This window comes from Jaculus jaculus, chromosome 13 (genome assembly GCF_020740685.1).
Source record: "Jaculus jaculus isolate mJacJac1 chromosome 13, mJacJac1.mat.Y.cur, whole genome shotgun sequence".
NCBI classification, from domain to species: Eukaryota; Metazoa; Chordata; class Mammalia; order Rodentia; family Dipodidae; genus Jaculus; species Jaculus jaculus.
In genome coordinates, this window is record NC_059114.1 from 23,812,870 (window position 1) to 23,836,349 (window position 23,480).

At 42.3% G+C, this 23,480-nt stretch overlaps 1 protein-coding gene across 1 annotated transcript in view; it reads right to left on the reverse strand.

Annotated features, from left to right (window-relative positions):
* Naa25 (N-alpha-acetyltransferase 25, NatB auxiliary subunit) overlaps positions 1-23,480 on the reverse strand; it is a 75,731-nt gene that overhangs the window by 39,034 nt on the left and 13,217 nt on the right. The window contains exons 3-9 of the mRNA XM_045132636.1: positions 19,772-19,910; positions 17,330-17,448; positions 12,516-12,590; positions 4,598-4,705; positions 3,989-4,067; positions 1,286-1,397; positions 664-753 (exon numbers count right to left, since the gene is read on the reverse strand). Coding sequence (XP_044988571.1) covers positions 664-753; positions 1,286-1,397; positions 3,989-4,067; positions 4,598-4,705; positions 12,516-12,590; positions 17,330-17,448; positions 19,772-19,910 — 722 coding nt within the window. The remainder of the gene's footprint in view (positions 1-663; positions 754-1,285; positions 1,398-3,988; positions 4,068-4,597; positions 4,706-12,515; positions 12,591-17,329; positions 17,449-19,771; positions 19,911-23,480) is intronic.

The window sequence follows — 23,480 nt, forward strand, 5'->3', positions numbered from 1 at the left end:
TGAGCTCAAAGTCAAATATAGCAATCAAGATTCTGTCCTAAAAGCAAGGGTTAGCCAGGTATGGTGGTGCATGCAGGTAATCCCAGCACTTGGAGGCTGAGGCTGGAGGACCAATGTTGAATTTGAGGCCATCCAGAGACTACAGAGTGAGTTTCAGGTCAACCTGGGTTAGAGTGAAACCCTACCTGAGAGGGAAGGGTTCAAGGACTAGGAATGTGGCTCAGTGTGGTAAATAGCTTGCCTAGCATGCTTAAGACCCTGGATTCCATCCTGAACACTGGAAAAGGGAGAAAGAAAGGGAGACAGGGGGGAGAGGAGAATGAATGAACTTACTCTAAGCCTACTCAAATAGGTAACAAATTATACCAGTATTCCCAACTTGGGCATTTTGTTCTTGTAGAATAACCACCACTGGGCATGGTGGTACACACCTTTAATCCCACCACTGGGGAGGCAAAGGTAGAAGAACTGCCACAAGTTCAAAGACAGCATGGTCTACATAGCAATTACCAAGCCAACCAAGACTGTTATCAGTGTATCACTGTGATGGTGTGATACAGCTAGCTGAGTGGTATAATGTTTGCCTAGCATGTGTGAAGCCCTGGGCTCACTCTTCAGCACAACACAAAGGGTCACTGTAATTCAGGAATTAAGACAACTTACTGTTCACCTTCAGCAGGAGGTGTCCAGGCCTCTTCAATAAGTCGAAAGACAGAATCAAAGTAAGTCATATAGAACTGCCAGTCATCTGAGCTAAAATTAGATTGAATTATGAACAAAGGATTAAATCCAAGATGGGACAAATCTGCCTTAGAAACCATGATATCAACTCATTTTCTAAGTTATAATTCTGTGTGTATCAAGAGTGTCCCTTCCTAAAAGGGCAGCACTCCATTAGAACAGTCAAAGACATCAAGACACCAGGCTTCTTCTCTCAACAAAATGACGAGTTCAAGAAAACTAACCTTAACAGAAAACTCCCATATAAGTTTTTCCTAAATAAATGGCAAAGAAGGAACCTTTCTTTCTTAGGCCAGTGTCAAATGTGATAAAATTAACAATTTTTAGCATTTATTTTCAAGATCTAATTTACCCATCACAGTGTCTAAAATACCATTAAACCTCCTTAATCACTTAATCACTAAAAATCACTTAATCACTAAAAACTTCTAGGATACAACTAGTAAAAGTATAAATCTAAAAATCTTAAAGTATACTGAGACAAAAAAAGTAAAGGCCTGGAAGTGCCAGGACAATATCAGCGCAAGCAGCAACATCTACTCACTTTTTCAGTAAGAGGCGCTGGGAAAGGGCGTTGCACTCAGGCCACCTGCTCAGCTTCTTGTACATAGCCATGCACTTGTTTTCCCGACTCTGAAGCTCACTTGTCAACTTCTCTAGAATTAAAAGTTTAAGTTGATGAGCTGCTTTCATTTACTCAAGAGCAGAATGAAGTCTAATCATCAGAAAGAAAATGTCATGTTTGTTTATTCATTCTCTTATATAAAAATGTATCCATTTTTAGACACACAAAAAAACTATCTTATAAAGATTTTGCAAAAGACAGTAAGTTTATATCTGACACTAACTCTTTTTGTTGTTTTTTTGATTTTTGAGGTAGGGTCTCATTCTAGCTCAGGCTAACCAGAAATTCACTATGTAGTCTCAGGGTGGCCTTGAACTCACAGGGTGGCCTTGAACTCCTACCTCTGCATTCCAAGTGCTGGGATTAAAGACATGCACTACCACGCCCCAGCATTGACACTAAAATTTTATGATCCCTTTCTAAACAAAACACAAAGATCCATCCACACTGGTGAGGATCCACTTAGCTGAGGTTAGAGTATGTGGGATACAACTTATATAACTCCAAAAGTAAAGCTGAAATGCAGTAGGGTAAGAAAGGAGAAATTTTGGGAAGATTACAAAGGAAAGATATGAATCAAACACCTTCCAAATACCTTAGATTATCTTAGCAGGTTAAGGACAGTAATAACTTCACTAGAAAAGAATTACAGTCAAGCTGACTAAAACAGTAAGGAAGAATTATAGCCATGTGCAATTATACCCATGTACAAAATAAGCTACATTAAAGAACAAGTGCAGGGCTAAGGAAATGGCTGAGAAGTCAAATGTACTTGATTGCAAAGCCTGCTGACATAGGTTCTTTTCCACAGCACCCACATAAAGACAGATGCACAAAGTAGCACATGTGCCTGTAGTTGGTTTGGCATGGCAAGAGGCCTTGGTACACCCATGTTTATTCAGTCTCTAACTCTTCTCACAAATAAAATAAAATATTGCTGGGCGTGGTAGCACACGCCTTTAATGCCAGTACTTGGGAGGCAGACATAGGAAGATCACTGTGAGTTCAAGGACACCCTGAGACTGAGGTTAGCCTGGGCTAGAGCGAGACCCTACCTCGAAAAATCAAAAATGAATAAATAAATAAATATTTTTAAAACAACTAATACTTATAGAAGCAGTCAAAAAACAAGTCAGGTACATAAACAGTTAAATAACCCAGCCTGGCATGGTAGTTCACTAGGGAGGCAGAGGCTAGAGAACTTCTGCCAAGTTCAAGACCATCCTAGTCTACATAGTAAGTTCCAAAGCAGTACTGTGTCTCCAAAAAAAAAAAAAAAAAAAAAAATCATAATACAGGGCTGGAAAGATGGCTTAATAGTTAAGGCACTTGCCTACAAAGCAAAATGACAAAGATTCAATTCCCCAGGACCCACATAAGCCAGAAGCACATGGTGGGATACACATCTGGAGTTCATTTGGAGCAGCTGAAGTACCCATTCTCTCTCTCTCCAATAAGTAAATTAAAAAAAAAAAAAAAAAAAAAAAACAAGCTGTGCAAGGGGGTGCAAACCCTGAATTCCAGTATTTGTAAAGCTAAAGTTGAAAGATCACAGTGAGTTCAAAGACATCCTGGGCTAGAGGGACATTATGCTTACAATACACAGAGAGAGAAAGAAAATAAAAAAGTAAAAACAAAACAATCAATAGCCAGGTATGGTGGTATACTCCTACATATGCCAGCATTGGGGAGGCTGAGACAAGGAGGATCCATGTATTACATGAATAAAAACCATTTTCAAATATCAGAAAAGGGGACTGGAGGGATTGCTCAGTAGCTAAGGCACTTGCCCCTCAAAGAACATAAAATACAAGTAACTGGGCCCAGGCATAATGGTGCCTGTCTATAATCCCAGTGCTGAGAAGGCTAGAAAGAAGGATTACTGTGAGTTCAAGGCCAGCCTAAGCTACATAAGAGTAAGATTCTATCTCAAAAACAAACAGGACAAGAACAATTAACTACAGAAGAATCTAGAGACAGAGATCTGAAAAAGACTCCTTGAATTTTCTGAATACATAAATTACTTTCAATTTAAAAATAACTTACATTCCAGGTGTGGTGACATACACCTTTAATCCCAGTACTGGGAAGGCAGAGGTAGGAGAATCACTGTAAGTTTCAGGCCACCATAGTACTACATAGTAAATTCCAGGTCAGCCTGGACTACAGCAAGACCTTACCTCAAAAAAACAAAAATAAATAAATAAAAATAGCTTTAAAATAATTTACGTGGGCTGGAGAGATGATTTAGCAGTTAAGCTACTTGCCTGCAAAGCCAAAGGACCCAGGTTCAATTCATCAGGACCTGCACAAGGTAGTGCATGCGTTTGGAGTTTGTATGCAGTAGCTAGAGGCTCTGGCACACCAATTCATTCATCCTCCCTCCCTCCCTATCACTCACTCTCTCTCTCTCTCTCTCTCTCACACACACAAATAAATAGAAATAAAATATTTTTAAAATGCATAAATAAGTAAATACATTTACCACACAGAAATACCTTGAGTGAATATGACAAAGTCATTAATCACACATTTTATGTCTTTATATCCTTACATTTCCATATGATAACTTTTCCACAATATACAGTTATCATGACCAAAAAAAGAAACTTAAAAAATTACCTCCTAATTTCCCTCTAATGACATCCAAGGCTTCCTGGTACTTTCCCAATCGTTCCAGGATCATATAATAAAGTTCAACCTTACAAAAGAAACAAGTTAATGCAACCATTGAAATGTTTCAATAAGAATATAGTCATTCATGTGTTTATTAAGAAGTAATTTAATAGAACCCACTCTTGAAGAGAGAAGAAACTGACAGACACAGATGACTTTGTTTTCCCATCCACACAATTCTCAGTCTGAATCACTGGATAGATACAGCTTGGTGTTTGTTGTATTTAAGCACAGGGCTGCTGAGTGTTCATTTACCCAAGTTCCAAAATGGAGGGGCCAACTGTATGTTATACCAAGCCACAGTTCACAGCACTGTGACATAATGCTGTGGCACTATTAAAATCAAGGAAACAGCTGGGCACGGTGGCGCATGCCTTTAATCCCAGCACTGAGGAGGCAGAGGTAGGAGAATACCAGTGAGCTTGAGGCCACCCTGAGACTACATAGTGAATTTCTTCAGGTCAGCCTGAGCCAGAGTGAAACCCTACCTCGGAAAAAAAAAAAAAAAGAAAAGAAAAAAATCAAGGAAACAGAAGAAGAGCTTAAGCTACTCACTTCAGCTTCAGCTTCAATCTTGTCCTCTTTCACCATTTTTTCTACCATTCTCTCAGCAAGGGGCAGAAACATTGTTTTTGAGAGGTTTTCATCCTGTGCTGATATAGACTACAAAAAGAAAAATGAACTGTTCCAATGTAATTTCTTGCACTACCCATACTACTATGCAGACCATTACTGTCATCTGTGGCTCTGATTATCAGTCCACTGAGTCAAATATCAGACTTAATCTGAATTTGTCAAATGCATACATTAAAGAGTAATTTCAAGGCCTTCCCACTGTTTAGGACCCTCATTGATACCTCCTTTTGGATAGGACCTTTAAGTACTGAAAGCTCTAAAATACCTATTAAAAAATTTCTGTTCAAGGTGATTATTTATATGTCCTCTGATCTCAAGATTTGTCAAAGGATGATTAAGGTCATCAAAAGTAATATAGACATTGTGAAGGACTTGTTTTCAACCACTGATGAACCACTGGGACCTCATGAAATTGCTAAGCTTTTGTACAGCAAAGGACACTGTGAATAGAGCAAAGAAGCAATCTACAGAATGGGAGAAAAATCTTTGCCAGCTACAGAGGATTAATATCTAGGATATACAAAGAACTCAGAAAACTAAATAAGAAATCAAGTAACACAATTAAAAAATGGGGGCTGGAGAGATGGCTTAGCGGTTAAGTGCTTGCCTGTGAAGCCTAAGGACCCCGGTTCGAGGCTCAATTCCCCAGGACCCATGTTAGCCAGATACACAAGGGGGTGTGCATGTCTGGAGTTTGTTTGCAGTGGCTGGAAGCCCTGGCGCGCCCATTCTCTGTCTCTCTCTCTCCCTCTCTCTCTCTCTGTCACTCTCAAATAAATAAATAAAAATGAACAAAAAAATGTTTAAAAAATGGACTAAGGCACTAATTAGAGAGTTCTCAAAAGAAGAAATACAGATGACATATAAACATCTAGAAAAATGTTCTACATCCTTAGCCAACAGGGAAATGCAAATTAAAACTACTTTGAGATTCCATCTCACTCCTGTCGGAATGGTTATCATCAAGAAAACAAATGACAATAAATGTTGGCAAGAATGTTGGTGAGAATGTAATCTCGTACAACCATTGTGAAAATCAGTGTGAGGGTTCCTGAGACAGCTAAAAACAGCTTTACCAAATAACCTACCTATAGCACTCCCGGGCATATATCCTAAGGACTCGTCTCACTACCTTAAAGATACTTGCTCAACTATGTTTATTGCCACTCTAGGAAATGGAATCAGCCTAGATGTCCCTCAACTGATAAACTGATAATAACGATGTGGTATCTTTACACAATAGAATTCTATTCAGCGGTAAAGAAAAATGCAATTGGCAGAGAAATGGATGGATCTGGAAAGCATTATATTAAGTGAGGTACCCCAGGCCCAGAAAGCCAAATGTTGCATGTTTTCTCTCATACGAAGTTCCTAGTTGCAAATATTCAGATAAGAGTGGGAGTTGGAGTAAAAATCGGTAGCAGAATCCAGTAAGCTAGAAAAGGGCTATAAGAGTAGGAAGAGAGGGGTGGACTTAAGGGGACGGCACTATACATCTGTAAGTAGATGGACACATTACTACAGGTGGAATAGCCTAAATGAGGTCAGGGGAAGAGTAAAAGGAGGATATTGTGAATAAGCCACATACATTACAGGCTATTGCTAAGGCTCTTAGTTTCCCACCAGGACTAGATGATAAGACCCTATTGCTGAAGACTCCACATGCCTGGACCGCAAGGTCACTGAGAAATCAAACTGGGGCTGAGCTGAAAACCTTCTGGTAGAAGAGCTGACAGGAAGGTGGAAAAAGCTAGTCTGGATGCTGCCTTATGGGAGACAGAAGCCCATTGGTGAACACTGCAAGCCTTAAGTTTGGCCACTCAGGCTAAATGAACCGAGGGGTGTTATGGGAGAAACCAATTTGACTGAAACATCTCTCTCACACCTTCCAAGCCTCAGGGTCCATTGCGGAAGAGGTGGTGGAAAGAATTTAAGAGCTAAAGAAAGGGCAGGACTGCTTACAATGCTATTGACCAGACAGAAATTGGCCTTGATATCCATGGCCTTGCAGTGCCTAGCACTATCTTCACAAGACCCACAAGATAGAAAGAAAAGATGATGATGTGCAAATAAGAGAGAAACTAGTGGAGGGAGGGGATATAATGGAGATAGGATTTGAGAAGGGAAAAGTGGAGTAAGGGAGGGGAATGGACTATCATGGTTAATTGTAAGTATGGAACCTGTCAATAAAAAAGAAAAAAAAAGAGATGAGAGATAGCTTAACTGTTAAGGTGTTTGTTTGAAAAGCCAAAGGATCCCAGTTCAACTCTCCAAGACCCACGTAAACCAGATGCACAAGGGGGTGCATGCATCTAGAATTCATTTGTAGTGGCTGGGGGCTCATTTTCTCCCCCCGACACATAAATAAGTACATAAAAATTTTTGAAAAAACAAAAACAAATTAAAAAAATTTAAGATAAGTTTCTTCAAGTTTGACCAAGAAGTCTAACATTTAAAAAAGAGTAACTCAGGAGGCAGAGGTAGGAGGACTGCCATGAATTCAAGGCCCCAGAGGCTTCATAGTGAATTCCAGACCAGCGTGGACTAGAGTGAAACCCTACCTCAAAAAAAAAAAAAAATTAAAGCCGGGTGTGGTGGAACACGCCTTTAATCCCAGCACTTGGGAGGCAGAGGTAGGAGGATCGCCATGAGTTCGAGGCCACCCTGAGACTCCATAGTGAAGTCCAGATCAGCCTGGGCTAGAGTGAGACCCTACCTCGAAAACCCCCCCCCCAAAAAAAAGAGTAGTTTCCTGTACAAGAGATTCAGTCACTAAAACTTGACCATCTTATGCATACTTGAAAAACTGAGCTTTCATATACAGCCATTTAAACGGGATAGTCTTATATTTCTCTAAAAATACATCACAAAGGAGTATGCTTATGCTATTTATTATATACCAGAGGTGTCATCAAGAAAGCTACCAGGTGTCTGTTAGTGAAATTAACATGAGCCGGGTGTGGCACACACGCCTTTGATCCCAGCACTCAGGAGGCAGAGATAGGAGGATCCCTGTGAGTTCAAGGCCACCCTGAGACTACATAGTGAATTCCAGGTCAGCCTGAGCTAGAGTAAGACCCTATCTCAGAAAACCAAAAACAAAAAAGATGTTAACATGTTTACATGAAAGGAAATGTCAATTCTTCTTATTCATATAGGTTGCTAGTAGTTGATATCATGCACATTAGTAACTGTATTATGCCAGATTCCGCTCAGAACTCACCCCTTGCAAACAAACTTTTAAGGTAGATATTACAGTTGATCTATAGATAAAGAAACTGTAAACCAGGAATGGTGGTGCACACCTTTAATCCCAGCACTCAGGAGGCAGAGGGAGGAGGATTGCTATGAGTTCGAGGCCACCCTGAGACTACATAGTGAATTCCAGGTCAGCCTGAGCTAGAGAAGAATCTACCTCAAAAAACCAAAAGAAAGAACAAAAGAAAGACAGAGAAAGAGGAAGGGAGGAGAAAGGATAATGAAGACATGGCTTAGCAATTGAAGGGTTTCCTGGCAAAGCAGAAGGCCCAGGTTCAATTCCCCAGTACCCACATAATACCAGATGTACAAGGTAGTGCATGCATTTGGAATTTGTTTGCAGTGGCTACAGGCCCTGGAGTGCCCACTCTCTCACATGATTTCTCTCTCAAAGAAATAAGCAAGATATATAAAAAAGAACTTTCCAGGGCTGGAGAGATGGCTTAGTGGTTAAGCGCTTGCCTGTGAAGCCTAAGGACCCCGGTTCGAGGCTCGGTTCCCCAGGTCCCATGTTAGCCAGATGCACAAGGGGGCGCACGCGTCTGGAGTTCGTTTGCAGAGGCTGGAAGCCCTGGCGCGCCCATTCTCTCTCTCCCCCTCTATCTGTCTTTCTCTCTGTGTCTGTCGCTCTCAAATAAATAAATAAATTAAATTAAATTAAAAAAAAAGAACTTTCCAAAGCAAGACGGCTGGAGAGGTGGCTTAGTGGTTAAGGCACTTGCCTGTTGCAAAGCCTAAGGACCAGGGTTCAATTCCCCAGAACCCATATAAGCCAGATGCACATAGTGGTGTATGACACTGGAGTTGGTTTGCAGTGACTAGAGCCCCTGGTACACCTCATCTCTCTTTCTCTCTCTCCCCCTCCCTCATAAATAAAAATAAATAAGTAAAAAAGAGCCGGTGTGGTGGCATACGCCTTTAATTCCAGTACTCAGGAGGCAGAGGTAGGAGGATTGCCGTGAGTTCAAGGACGCATTGAGACTACATAGTGAATTCCAGGTCACCCTGAAATAGTATGAAACCCTACCTCAAAAAATAAAAAAATAAAGTAGGGGTTGGGCATGGTGGTACACACCTTTATTCCCAGCACTTGGCAGCAGAAATAAGAGGATCACTAAGAATTGGACTAGAGTAAGACCCTACCTTAAAAAAAAGGGGGGGGGACATAAAGCAAGGCAAACTAGTTCAATAATACTCAGTAACCTAGCCATTATTCAGAAAACAAATCTCATATTGAAATATCAAACTGTTTCTGTTTTTTTTTTTTTTTTTTTGAGGTAGAGTCTCACTCTAGCACAGGCTGAGCTGGAATTCACTACATAGTATCAGGGTAACCTCGAACTCATGGCAATCCTCCCACCTCTGCCTCGCGAGTGCTAGGATTAAAGACCTGCACCACCACACCCAGCTAAGAAAAAGCAAACACTTTGAGGACTATACTTAGATCCAGCAATGGAAAGGACTGGAGAGATGGCTTAGCAGTTAAGGTGGTTACCTGCAAAGCCTAAGAACTCGTGTACCTAGGGATGGGATACCTTCCAGTGAGTTGTTGGCCAGGGAGGTTCCTGATGCCCCCAGAACATTATAGGTCACTGCCGAGGCCCTTGATTTCCCACCAGGAATAGATGGTAAGACACTATTGCTAAAGACTCCACATACCTGGGCTACAACATCACTGAAAAACCCTACTGGAGCTGAGCTGAAAACCTCCTCCATGTAGACCAGCTGACAGAAAGCTAGAAAAAGCCATGCTGCATGCAGTTCAATGGGAGAGAGAAACCACCAGTGAAGAAATCCAACAGTGGACACTGCAAACCTTATATTTGGCCAGCCAGGCCAAATGAGCCAAGAGGTGCAATAATGGCATGTCTGTTATGGGGGAAAACAACTGCCCTGTAATTTGACTGGAGTCCCACTCCATGAGAAGGAATACATCCCTGATACTAAAAACCTGTAACAGGGGTAGTCATGAGCCCTAGGGATGTAACATCTGCTGCTATCTGGCTAAATGTATATACTATGCTCACCAAATGCCCAGTAAGCACTTCTCATAATGTTGATACACATTTATTAATGCTACTCTCACTTTTGGTTACAGAACCTTCTCTTTTCAGATGGCAGTGACCTTGGGATGACTCAGAAGGCACCACGGTGATAAGAAATGACAGAGGAGTATTCAGCAATGAAATATCTCAATCACCCATTCTATACTTCAGGGTCCACTGCGGAAGAGGTGGCAGAAAGAATGTAAGAGCCAAAGAAAGGGTAGAACTCCTTACAAAGTGCTCCTTCAGACATAAAATGCCCTGGATATCCATGACCTCACAGTACCTGACACTACCTACACAAGACCATCATAATAGGGGGAAAAGATCATGACATCAAAATAAAAGAGAATGATTGAGATGGAGAGGGGATATGATGGAGAGTAGAGTTTCAAAGGGGAATGTCGGGGGAGGGAAGGAGTTACCATGGGATATTGTTTACCAGTATGGAAGTTGTCAATTAAAAAAAAAAAAAAAGCCAGGAGTGGTAGTACACACCTTTAATCCCAGCACTCAAGAGGCAGAAGTAGGAAGATCGCCGTGAGTTTGAGGCCACCCTTAGACTACATAAGGAATTCCAGGTCAGCCTGGACTAGAATGAGACCCTACCTCAAAAAAAAAAAAAGACTGGAGAGATGGCTCAGTGCTTAAAGGCATATTTGCTTGGAAAACCTAATGGCCTGGATTTGATTCCCCAGTACCTACCTTAAGCCAGATGCACAAAGAGGCACATGAATCTGGAGTTTGCAGTGGCAAGAGGCCCTAGTGTGTCTATTCTTTCTCTCACTCATAAATAAATAAAAATTTAAAAAATAAAAAATAAAGAAAGAACGAACGAACGAACTCATGTAGAATCCCCAGGTCCCACTTAAGCCAGATGCAGTGACACAAGCACAAATGTTGCACATGCACACAAGGGGTCCATGTGTCTGGAGTTGGTTTGCAGAGATTTGAAAGCCCCAGCGCAGCCATTCCCTCTATCTCCCTCCCTCCTTCTATCTCTCTGTCTCTCTCTCTCAAAAAAAAAAAAAAAAAAAAAAAAGGGCTGGAGAGATGGCTTAGCGGTTAAGTGCTTGCCTGTGAAGCCTAAGGACCCCGGTTCGAGGCTCGGTTCCCCAGGTCCCATGTTAGCCAGATGCACAAGGGGGCACACACGTCTGGAGTTCGTTTGTAGTGGCTGGAGGCCCTGGCGTGACCATTCTCTCTCTCTCCCTCTATCTGTCTTTCGCTCTGTCTGTCACTCTCAAATAAATAAATAAAAAATGAACAAAAAATTAAAAAAAAAAAAAGATTCAGGGGAAATACAGCCCATGTTGTTTATAAATAGACTGAAAGACAACTTGGAAAGTATACCTAGTTGCCAGAAATGGTGGCACATGCCTATAATTTCAGCAATAGAGAAGTGGAGGCAGGGCTGGAGAGACAGCTTAGTAGTTAAGGTGCTTGCCTGCAAAGGATTCAGGTATGATTCCCCAGTACCCACATAAGCTAGATGCACAAGTGCTGCAATGATCTGGAGTTCATCTGCAGTGGTAGGAAGGCCTGGCATGATCTATCTCTCTCTCTGCCTCTGTCTCTCTCCAATAAATAAATCAAATATTCTTGAAAGAAAAAGAAAAAACATGAATGAATTTTCAAAAAAGGGGACAAAATAGGCTAGAGACATGACTTAGCACTTAAAAGCACTTCCTGTGCAAGGATGAGGACCTGAGGAAGCCTGAAAGAAAAACAAAACATGTAAAGCTAAGAGGGACTGGAGTGATGGCTCAGCAGTTAAAGTGCTTGCCTGAAGAGATCGGAGGCCGTGGCATGCCTATTCTGTCTCCCTACACACACACACAGTCCCCGCCCCCCCCCGCCGCCCTTCTCTCTCTCTCTCTCTCTCCCTCTCTCTCTCTCTCTCTGTTTGCAAATAAATATTACTCGGGAGGAGGATTGCCATGAGTTCGAGGCCACCCTGAGACTCCATAGTGAATTCCAGGTCAGCCTGGGCTAGAGTGAGACCCTACCTCAAAAAACCAAATAAATAAATAAGTATTTATTTGGGAAAAAAAGGAAAGCTAAGAGGAAAACTGGGGAATGCAGGAAGACCCGACCTCAAAAATGAAAAAAAGTGGAAGCAGTAGAATGTCAGGTTTGAGGCCAATACACAGCAAATCCAAAGCCAGTTTAGGCTATGTCCCCCCACAAAAAAAAATAATAATGGGGCTAGAGAGATGGCTTAATGGTTAACTGCTAGCCCGTGAAGACTAAGGACCACAGTTCGAGACTTGATTCCCCAGGACCCACATAACCCAGATGCACAAGGTGGCGCATGTGTATGGAGTTCATTTGCAGTGGCTGGAGCTCCTGGCGCGCCATTTTCTCTCTCTCTCAAAAGAAAAAATAAAGAATATCAAGTACCCACATCTTGACAAGTACACTGACAATAAGTAAAGTCCCAAATCCAGAGGTTGAGGAGACTCATTATTAGGACCATGGCTTTAAAGACTAATTTTAATTCCATTCTGAACAGCATTAGATGGTATACTCACTTGCATAATTAAGCTCATCACAGACCAAAAGTAGTAAGGGTTTTTGGGGACAATCTTATAGAGAGCCATGCCAGCCTGAAAGAGAAACCTAATTTAGAAAACATCAGGTAGAAAACAATACACAGCAAATAAATAAAAATAAATCTGGACATGTACTAAGAACTTTTCTAGGAGAACAGCAACACATTTAACTATCATCACTAGTGGGAAAGCTTAGTAACTTCATCATGATGGCAACGTAGATAAATACAAACACGTTTTTTTGGCATAATGAGTGATATTTCATTTTTAATCATACTTCCCAAAGTACATAAACCACATTGTGATCCAATATTGTTTTAGTACACATGCAAACACGCATAAGATTTGACTTATAAATATGTCTATCAATAAATCATCTGGCGCCGGGCGTGGTGGTACACACCTTTAATCCCAGCACTTAGGAGGCAGAGGTAGGTGGATCGCCATGAGTTCGAGGCCACCCTGAGACTACATAGTGAATTCCAGGTCAGCCTAAGCTAGAGTTAGACCCTACCTCGAAAAAACAAAAAATAAATAAATAAATAAAATAAAACATCTGGCTAGTGATGTAGCTCAGTAGACTGCTTCCTACCATGTACAAAGTTCTGGGTTCAATTCCAAGCATCTCATAAATCAGACACGGTGGCACACATCTGTAATCCCAAGGCTTGGGACTGGGACAAAAAGAGCTTAGGAAATTCAAGTTCACCCTTGACTACATGAGATCCTTTCTCAAAATAACAAAGCAAGGATTAAGTAGATAACTCAGCTGTTAACGGTGCTTGCTTGCAAAGCTTAGTGACTGAGATTCAATTCCTGAGCACTGAAGTGAAGTTGGGCACATAGATTCAGAGTTAGTATGCAGCCACAGGAGACCCTAGTGAGCACACACGCGCGTGCACGCACGCACACACACACAAAATACAAAAGCAATTTTAAAGCAAGCTGGTCAAGGCACTTGCCTGCAAAGTCAAAGGACTCAGGTTCAATTCCCCAGGACCCACATAAGCCAGATACACAAGGTGGCACATGAATCTAAAGGTTGTTTGCAGTGGCTGGAGGCCCTAGCACACCATTCTATCTCTCTGTCTCAAATAAATAAAAATATTAAAAAAAAAAAAAAAAAAGCAAAGCAATCTTGGGGACTGGAGTGATGGATTAACACATAAGGCACTTGCCTACAAAACCAAAGGACCTAGGTTCAATTCCCCAGAACCTACATAAGACAGATGCACATAGTGGCACATGTGTCTGGAGTTTGTTTGTAGTAGCTGCAGGCCCTGGTGTGCCCATTCTCTCATGAATAGAAATAAAATATCACAGGGTGTGGTGGCACATGCCTTTAATCCCAGCACTCGGGAAGAAATTCCAGGTCAGCCTGAGCTAGAGTGACACCCTACCTCAAAAAAAAAAAAAAAAAAAGAAAGAAAGAAAATATCAAAATAAGTAACAATCTTGGGTTGGAGAGATGGCTTAGAAGTTAAGGCACTTATCTGCAAAACCTAACTGCCCAGGTTCGATTCCACAGTACCTACATAAAGCCAGATGCACAAAGTGGTGCATGCATATGGAGGTGGTTTAACTTTCTATCTGCCACTTTCACTTTCTCAAATAAATAAATAAAATATTGAGACTGGACAGATGGTTCAGCGGTTAAGGTATCTGGCCTGGAAAACCTATCAACTAGGGTTCAATTCCCCAGTACCCACATAAAGCCAGATGCACAATGTGGCGCATGCATATGGAGGTGGTTTAACTTTCTATCTGCCACTTTCACTTTCTCAAATAAATAAAATATTGAGACTGGACAAATGGTTCAGCAGTTAAGGTATCTGGCCTGGAAAACCTATCAACTAGGGTTCAATTCCCCAGTACCCACATAAAGCCAGATGCACAAAGTGGTGCATGCATATGGAGGTGGTTTAACTTTCTATCTGCCACTTTTACTTTCTCAAATAAATAAATAAAATATTGAGACTGGACAGATGGTTCAGCGGTTAAGGTATCTGGCCTGGAAAACCTATCAACTAGGGTTCAATTCCCCAGTACCCACATAAAGCCAGATGCACAAAGTGGCGCATGCATATGGAGGTGGTTTAACTTTCTATCTGCCACTTTCACTTTCTCAAATAAATAAATAAAATATTGAGACTGGACAGATGGTTCAGCGGTTAAGGTATCTGGCCTGGAAAACCTATCAACTAGGGTTCAATTTCCCCAGTGCCCACATAAAGCCAGATGCACAAAAGGGTGCATGCATGTGGAATTTGTTTCAGCAACTAGAGACCTGGCACACCCACTCTCCGTCTCTTTCCCTCTGCTTGCAAATAATTTTTTTTAAAAAAAAGCAATCTTTGAGAGGCACGGTGGCATACACCTTTAATCCCAGCACTCAAGAGGCAGAGGTTGGAGGGTTGCTGTGAGTTCAAGGCCATCCTGAAACAACATAGTAAATTACAGGTCAGTGTGGGCAAAATAGAGTGAAACCCTAAGCAGGAAGAAAGGGAGGGAGGGAAGGAGGGAGGAAGAAACACAGATAAGCTGTAGAGATGGCTTAGCAGTTGAGGTGCTTGCCTGTGAAGCCTGAAGACCCAGGTTTAGTTCCCCAGTACCCACATATGCAAGATGCAGAAGGTCGCACACACATCTAGAGTTAGTTTGCAGTAGTTAGAGGCCCTGGCATGACATTCTCTCTCTCTCTCTCTCTTTTTGGTATTTATTTTTCCATGGTAGGGTCTCATTCTAGCCCAGGATAACCTGGAACTCACTATGTAGTTTCAGGGTGGCCTTGAACTCAGCCATCCTCCTACCTCTGGCTCCTGGGTGCTAGGATTAAGGATGTGTGCTAACATACTTGGTCATAATCTATTTTTTTCTTCTTTCTTTTTTTTTTAAAGTTTTTCTAGCTTTTTGTTTGTTTCTGACGTAGAAAGAGGGAGAGACAGAATGGGGGTGACAGGGCCTAAAGCCACTGCAAACAAACTCTAGATGCGTGCACCCAATTGTGCATCTGCCTAACGGAGGACCTGAGAATTCAAACCTGGGTTCTTTGGCTTTGCAGTCAAATGCCGTAACTGCTAAGCAATCCCTTCAGCAACCATCCCCCCTCTTTTTTTGAGGTAGGGTCTCACTAAGGATGATAGGCCAGAGCCAGCCTAAAATACAAACAAAACAAAAATCATGTAGATTTTATTTCTCTAGAGTATTAGCTTTATCCAGACACTAGTTTAAATAAGTATCCAAATTGTTTTAAAAATAGTTTAAATTAGCAGAGCGTGGTGGCAAACACTTTTAATCCCAGCACTCAGGAGTCAGAGGTAGAAGGATCGCTGAGAGTTCAAGGCCACCCTGAGACTACATAGTGAGTTCTAGGTCAGTCTGAACTGCAGTGAAACCCTACTAATAAAAATCAAAACAAAAAAGCTGGAGAGATGGCTTAGTGGTTAAGCACTTGTCTGTGAAGCCTAAGGACCCCAATACGAGGTTTGAATCCCTAGGACCCACGTTAGCCAAATGCACAAAGAGGCACACATATCTGGAGTTCGTTTGCAGTGGCTGGAGGCCCTGGGGTGCCCATGCTCTCTCTCTCTGTCTCTCTCTCCCTCCTTCTCTCTCTCTGTCTCTTTCTCTCTCTGCCTGTTGCTCTCAAACAAATAAATAAAAATATTTTTAAAAATTATTTTTAAAAAAGGTTAAATTGTATCCAAATCCAAATGAGGCTCTTTTGTTTTGATTTGTTTAATTTTTTGAGGTAGGGTCTCACTCTGGCCCAGGCTGACCTGGAATTCACTACTTAGTCTCAGGACCGCCTTGAACCCAAGGCAATCCTCCTACCTCTGCCTCCAGTATACGAGGATTAGAGGCGTGTGCTACCACAACTGGCCTCAAATGCAGCTTCTTTAATGTATAAAAAGAATAAATTTTTAAAAAAAAGAATACAAGGGGAGCCGGACGTGGTAGCACACACCTTTAATCCCAGCACTCAGGAGGCAGAGGGAGGCAGAGGTAGGAGGATAGCCATGAGTTCAAGGCCACCCTGAGATGATAGAGTTAATTCCAGGTAAGCCTGGACCAGAGTGAGACCCTACCTCAAAAACAAACAAACAAACAAAAAATACAATAGGAAGCCAGGCGTTGGTGGTGCATGCCTCTAATCCCAGCACTCAGGAGGCAGAGGTAGAAGGATCACTGTGAGTTCGAGGACACCCTGAGACTACATAGTGAATTCCAGGTCAGTCTGGGCTAGATTAAGTCCCTACCTCGAAAAACCAGGAAAATAAAAATACAAGGGGGCTGGAGAGATGGCTTAGCAGTTAAGGTATTTGCCTCCAAAGCCAGTTCGAGGCTTGATTCCTCAGGACCCATGTTAGCCAGATGCACAAGGGGGCGTACACAAATGGAGTTCATTTACAGTGGCTAGAAACCATGGTGTGCGCCCATTCATTCTCATTCTCTCTCTCTCTCTCTCACGCACACTCTTTCTCTGTCAAATAAATAAATAAATAAATAAAAATAAAATATAAAAAAAGAATACAAAAAATATACCATTTGGAACAAATGTAGCAGGATCAAAGAAAACATACCGCCAAGTCACAATAACAGTCAACTTCTTCCAAGTAAAACATTTAAAAAACTTAAATAGTAGCTGGCTGATCACCATACAAATATATAAATTCAGTTCATTAACAAACACACACACACACCCAGGTGCACATGCATGCCACTTAATTCACACCAAATTCTTTTCCTTCTACCAGTCAATCTCAAAGTCAATACGTTGGGGATCACATTACCTGTTGCATCTTCTTGTATTCACCCACTCTGGCATAGGCCATGAAGAGGTGAGAGTGATACTCCTCACTATTGGGAACTTTCTTCACAGCTGCCTCGTAAAGTTTTGTAACTAACTCCGCTAAGATAAAGGGAAATAAGATTTATTATGCTTCATTAATTAAAGCAAATCTTAACAGCTATTTTCCCTACTTGGTGTCTCCAGTCATTCAATAAAGCAGTATTTGCCTTGCCTTATCTGATCAATACTATTTGCATGGCTAAGTGTGAGTCACCTCTGGACTCCTCCTAACTCTCATCCTCAGCATTTTTTTATGTTAACAACCACAAACCAGATTCCCTCTGACATGTCAATCTTCAATCTGTGCCAATCTGTACCACCTGCCCAGATTTTCCTTTCTTCTTTCCTACTCAGTGAACATAATCCAATAACATAGTTTAAATGTAATCCTATCTGCAAGACCTTCCCTAAACCTTTTCTGCTTCTTCATCCCACCTTAATCAGATAGGGAAAAAGAGAGAGAATGGGAGTTCCAGGGCTCTTAGACACTGCAGCAAATGAACTATCTGGCTTATGTGCATCCTAGGGAAGCCAGGCGTGGTGGCATACACCTTTAATCCCAGCACTGGGGAGGCACAGGTAGGAGGATCACTGTGAGCTCGAGGCCACCCTGAGACTACATAGTGAACTCCAAGTCAGCCTAACTCGGACCAAAAAAAAAAAAATTTTTTTTTTAAACAGAAGCCATGCATGGTGGCACACACCTTTAATCAAAGCACTCAGGAGGCAGAGGTAGGAGGATCGTCGTGAGTTCAAGGCAACCTTAAGACTATATAGTAAATTCTAGATCATCCTGAGCTAAAACGAGGCCCTACCTCAAAAAAAGTAAATTTAGGGGGCTGGAGAGATGGCTTAGCGGTTAAGTGCTTGCCTGTGAAGCCTAAGGACCCCGGTTCAAGGCTCGGTTCCCCAGGTCCCACGTTAGCCAGATGCACAAGGGGGCGCACGCGTCTGGAGTTCGTTTGCAGAGGCTGGAAGCCCTGGCACGCCCATTCTCTCTCTCTGCCTCTATCTGTCTTTCTCTCTGTGTCTGTCGCTCTCAAATAAATAAGTAAATAAGTAAATAAATAAATAAATAAATAAATAAAAGGCATAAGCCACCACACCTGGCCAAAAAGCCAGTTTTTTTAAAAAAAAAAAAAAGTAAATTTAAAATTAAAAAAAAAAGTAAAGGGCTGGAGAGATGGCTTCGCGGTTAACCACTCGCCTGTGAAGCCTAAGGACCCCGGTTCGAGGCTCGGTTCCCCAGGTCCCACGTTAGCCAGATGCACAAGGGGGCGCACGCGTCTGGAGTTCGTTTGCAGAGGCTGGAAGCCCTGGCGCGCCCATTCTCTCTCTCTCTCCCTCTATCTGTCTTTCTCTCTGTGTCTGTCGCTCTCAAATAAATAAATAAAAATTAAAAAAAAAAAAAAAGTAAAAACAGAGGCTGAAGAGATGGCTCAGTGGCAAAGGCAATTACTTTAAACCTAACAACCTGAGTTTGATTCTCCCGTACCCACGAAAGACAGATGCACAAGGTAGTGCATGAATGTTTGCAGCAGCTAGAGGTCATTGTGGGCCCATACACTCAAATACCCTCACATGCACGCTCTCTCTCTCACACGTATCTCTATGCTTTTAAATAAATAAAATATATTTTAAAGAATTAAAAACATAAAAAGGAATGAAGGAGTAGGTTAATCCAGAGCACCTGACTAGCATGTGACACCCTGGGTTAAATTTCCCATACCCCAAGAAAAATTAGTAACAAAAATGAAAATGAGGGGCTGGAGAGATGGCTTAGTAGTTACGGCGCTTGCCTGAAAAGCCAAAAGGACCTTGGTTGAATTCCCCAGGACCCATATAAACCAGATGTACAAGGTGGTACATGCATCTGGAGTTCGTTTGTAGTGGCTGTAGGCCCTGGCAAGCCCATTCTCCCGCTCTCTGCCCCTCTCTCAAATAAATAAATGCATATTAAAAAAAAAAAAAAAAAAGAGGCCAGCCAGGTGTGGTGGCGCACAAGTACTTGGGAGGCAGAGGTAGGAGGATCACCATGAGTTCAAGGCCACCCTGAGACTACATTGTGAATTCCAGGTCAGCCTGGGCTAGAGTGAGACTCTTGGGAAAAAAAAAAAAAAAGAAGAAGAAGAAAGAAAAAAAGGAAAGAAGGAAGGCAGGGAGGGAGGAAGGGAGGAAAAGAGCAGGCATGGTGGTGCACATCTTTAATTCCAGCATTCAAGAGGCAGAGGTAAGAGAATTGCTGAGTTTGAGACTATCCTAAGACTAAATAGTAAATTCCAGGTCAGCCAGGGGGGAAAAATAGAGAGAAAGAGAAGAAATATGATGAAGAAATATGATAAAACATATGCTAGAGTATGACAATGAAAAGACAGACACATACGTCGATGCATCTCCCGGTAAAGAATGGTTAGTGCCTGTAATGAGTTGTCATCTGTCGGCTCAAGGGCAGCCACCTCCTGTGCCAAGGTAAAGGCCTCCTCCTGTTTTCCAGTCCTCTGTAAACCAATGGCTTTTAGAACCTGACAAGAAAAAGAAAAATCAGTTTTTTTGGTTTGTTTGTTCTTTTTGTTTTGTTTTTTAAGGTCACTGTAGCCCAGGCTAACCTAAATTCACTATATAGTCTCAGAAAGGCCTTGAACTCATGGCAAGCCTCCTTCCTCTTCCTCCCAAGTGCTGGGATTAAGCAACTAATTGTTTGTTACCTAGTTTAAAAATTTAGAGCATTCCTCACTGTAGCTAGCTCCTGCTGCCATGCTTTCCCCACCATGATATAGACTGGAACCTGGAACTATACACTGAAATAACCCTTTGCTCACTTTAAAAAATAAGACAGAGGAGAGGGCTAATCAAAATCTAAGAGATGCAAATAAATCATATGGAATCCTCCGGTTTCGGACAATGGAACATTCAGGAGCCATAGATGGTTGTTAGAGAATTTTCAGTGCCAGGGATGGGATACCTCCAGTGAGTTGATGGCCAGGGAGGTCCCTGATGCCCCCAAAACATTATAGGCCATTGCCGAGGCCCTTGGTTTCCCACCAGGAATCGATGGTAAGACCCTATTGCTGAAGACTCCACATACTTGGGCTGCAAGGCCACTGAGAAATCCTGCTGGAACTGAGTTGATAACCTCCTCCATATATAGACCAGCTGACAGAAAGCTGGAAGAAGCCATTCTACATGTAGTTCAATGGGAGAAAGAGATAACACCAATGAAGACAATGAAACAAGGGTAGGACTTCCTACAACGTGCTCCTCCACACAACATGGCCTGGATATCCATAATCTCACAGTGCCTGACACTACCTACATAAGACCATCATAATATGAGGAAAAGATCATGACATCAAAATAAAAGAAAGACTGATTGAGAGGGGGAAGGGGTATGATGAAGAGTAGAGTTTCAAAGAGGAAAGTGGGGAGACGGAGGGAATTACCATGGGATATTGTTTACAATTATGGAAACCGTCAATAAAAAAACATTTTAAGGCACACTCTCCTGTTGTTACAGTCCACCACATGTTGGCCAGGGAGTGATGTCCACCCTCTGCTCATGCCATCATTTTCCCCTGCCATCATGGAGCTTCCCCTCAAGCCTGCAAAATGCCCAGTGACCAAGCATTGAGGAAGCAGCAACAATTAAAACAACCTTGTTTATGTGGTGATGGATCAGGCCAAACCTGGTGACAGAACTGTGGATCTCTGCAGTGGTGGGGGTCTTGTTGGAATTGTGCTTGTGCACACACTGCCATCTTGCCAGGTTACATTAATAGAAAACAAGGAATTATCATCAATTTGTGCAAAGAAAAGAAGTGACTAGGCTTAAGCAACATTTTGGTTTGTTCAAGCAAACATGGGAGTATTTTGTAGGAATTTTTAATATTGGGGTAGCACTACATGCTTGTGGAGTGGCAACAGACATGGTGATTGAGCATTGCATCCAAGTGCGAGCTTTCTTCGTCACATGCCCTTGCTGTCATGGTTTCATTCAGAACACTTCAAAATCCAATTTTCCAAAAAGGAACACATGATTCTATGCAGGTTTGCAGATCAGACAGCTGCCCAGCTTCCACCCCAGCGAAGACTCATAGGGAAGCAATGCATGTGCCTGGTGGACCTAGACCAAGCTCGAGTTGCAGAAGAGCAAGGCTACTCTGTTCCAGTGGTATCCAAGGAGCCAGAGCTGCTCTCCCCGAACCAACATGATTGTGGGAGTGCCTGTTTAGTAATTAACATCTCATGCTTTGCTGTTGGCATTGTGATGAAAGTCCAGCGGCATTTGGGGAGCAAGGGGATTGAGATAACTAGAAAACAGCATTTGCCATCTTCAGCCTATTGTGTCAGGAAGGAAAGCAGTGGGAAAAGCTTAGAAGAAAGGCTGCTTACAGAGCCTCACAAATGCTCTTGCAGAGTGTGGTGAAGGACTGCTGCCTTTCATGGAGACTCTCACCTGCCAAAGGAATAATTCTTGCCCATCAAGCTTCCTTCAGTAGAGAGATGGCTTGCTTCTTAGGTCACGAGCTTTTCTGATCTTGTCAACATGACATTCACCTCCTAGCCTTCATTTTATAATCAAGTAACTATTCATACTGGTGATCAAAACTAAACTCAGCCGGGCATGGTGGCACATGCCTTTAATCCCAGCACTTGGGAGAAAGAGGTAGGAGGATCACCATGAGTTCGAGGCCACCCTGAGACTACATAGTGAATTCCAGGTCAGCCTGGGCTAGAGTGAGACCCTACCTCAGAAAAACAAACAAACAAAAACTAAACTCAGTGAAGAGATGTTGTTTTTTTTTAAATATTTTTTTTTGTTTGTTTTTTGGTTTTTTGGTTTTTTGAGGTAGGGTCTCACTCTAGCCCAGGCTGACCTGGAATTCACTATGGAGTCTCAGGGTGGCCTCGAACTCATGGCGATCCTCCTACCTCTGCCTCCCAAGTGCTGGGATTAAAGGCGTGCACCACCACGCCCAGCTTAAATCCCAGCACTTGGAAGGCAGAATTCCAGGTTAGCCCAGACTAGAGTGAGATCCTACCATGAAAAACCAAAATAAATAAATAAATAAAAAATAAGGTTAGAGGCTGAAGAGATAATTTAGAAGTTAAGGCATTTTCCTGGAAAGCAAAAGGACCCTGGTTTGATTCCCTAGAACCCAGGTAAGCCAGATAGAGGGTGGCACATGTGTCTAGAGATGGTTTGCAGTACCTGGAAGCCCTAGTACATTAATTCTACCCCCCACCCCTGACAAGTCTTTCTCTCTCAAATAAATAAAAATAAAAAGTTTGTTTTTAAAAACTTAACATATATATAAGCCAGGCATGGTGGCACACACCTTTAGCCCCAGCACTCAGGAGGCAGAGGTAAGAGGATTGCCATGAATTCGAGGCCACCTGAGACTACATAGCCAATTCTACGTCAGCTGGGGCTAAAGTGAGACCCTACCTCAAAAAACAAAACTAGAAGCTGGGCGTGTTGGCGCACACCTTCAATCCCAGCACTCGGGAGGCAGAGGTAGGAGGATCGCTGAGAGTTCGAGCCCACCCTGAGACTACAGAGTGAATTTCAGGTCGCCTGAGCCAGAGTGAGACCCTACCTTGAAAAACCAAAAAAAAAAAAAAAAAGAAGCCGGGCGTGGTGGCGCACACCTTTAATCCCAGCACTCGGGAGGCAGAGGTAGGAGGATCACCTTGAGTTCAAGGCCATCCTAAGACTCCATAGTGAATTCCAGGTGAGCCAGGGCTAGAGTGAGACCCTACCTCAAAAAACAAACAAACAAATAAATAAATAAATAAATAAGAGGGTCCCTGTGAGTTCAAGGCCACCCTGAGACTACAATACATAATGAATTCCAGGTCAGCCTGGGCTCTCTGAGTGAGACCCTAACTCAAAAAACCAAAAAAAAATTATACATACATGTATATGTACATAAAGCCAGGCATGGTGGCAAACACCTTTAATCCCAGCACTAGATCAGCCTGGGCTACAGCAATATCGAATCTCCCAAAAAAAACAAAAAATAAAATAAGAGCTAGAGAGATGGCATAGTGGTTAAGGCGCTTGCCTGCTAAACCTAAGGTCCCAGGTTCAA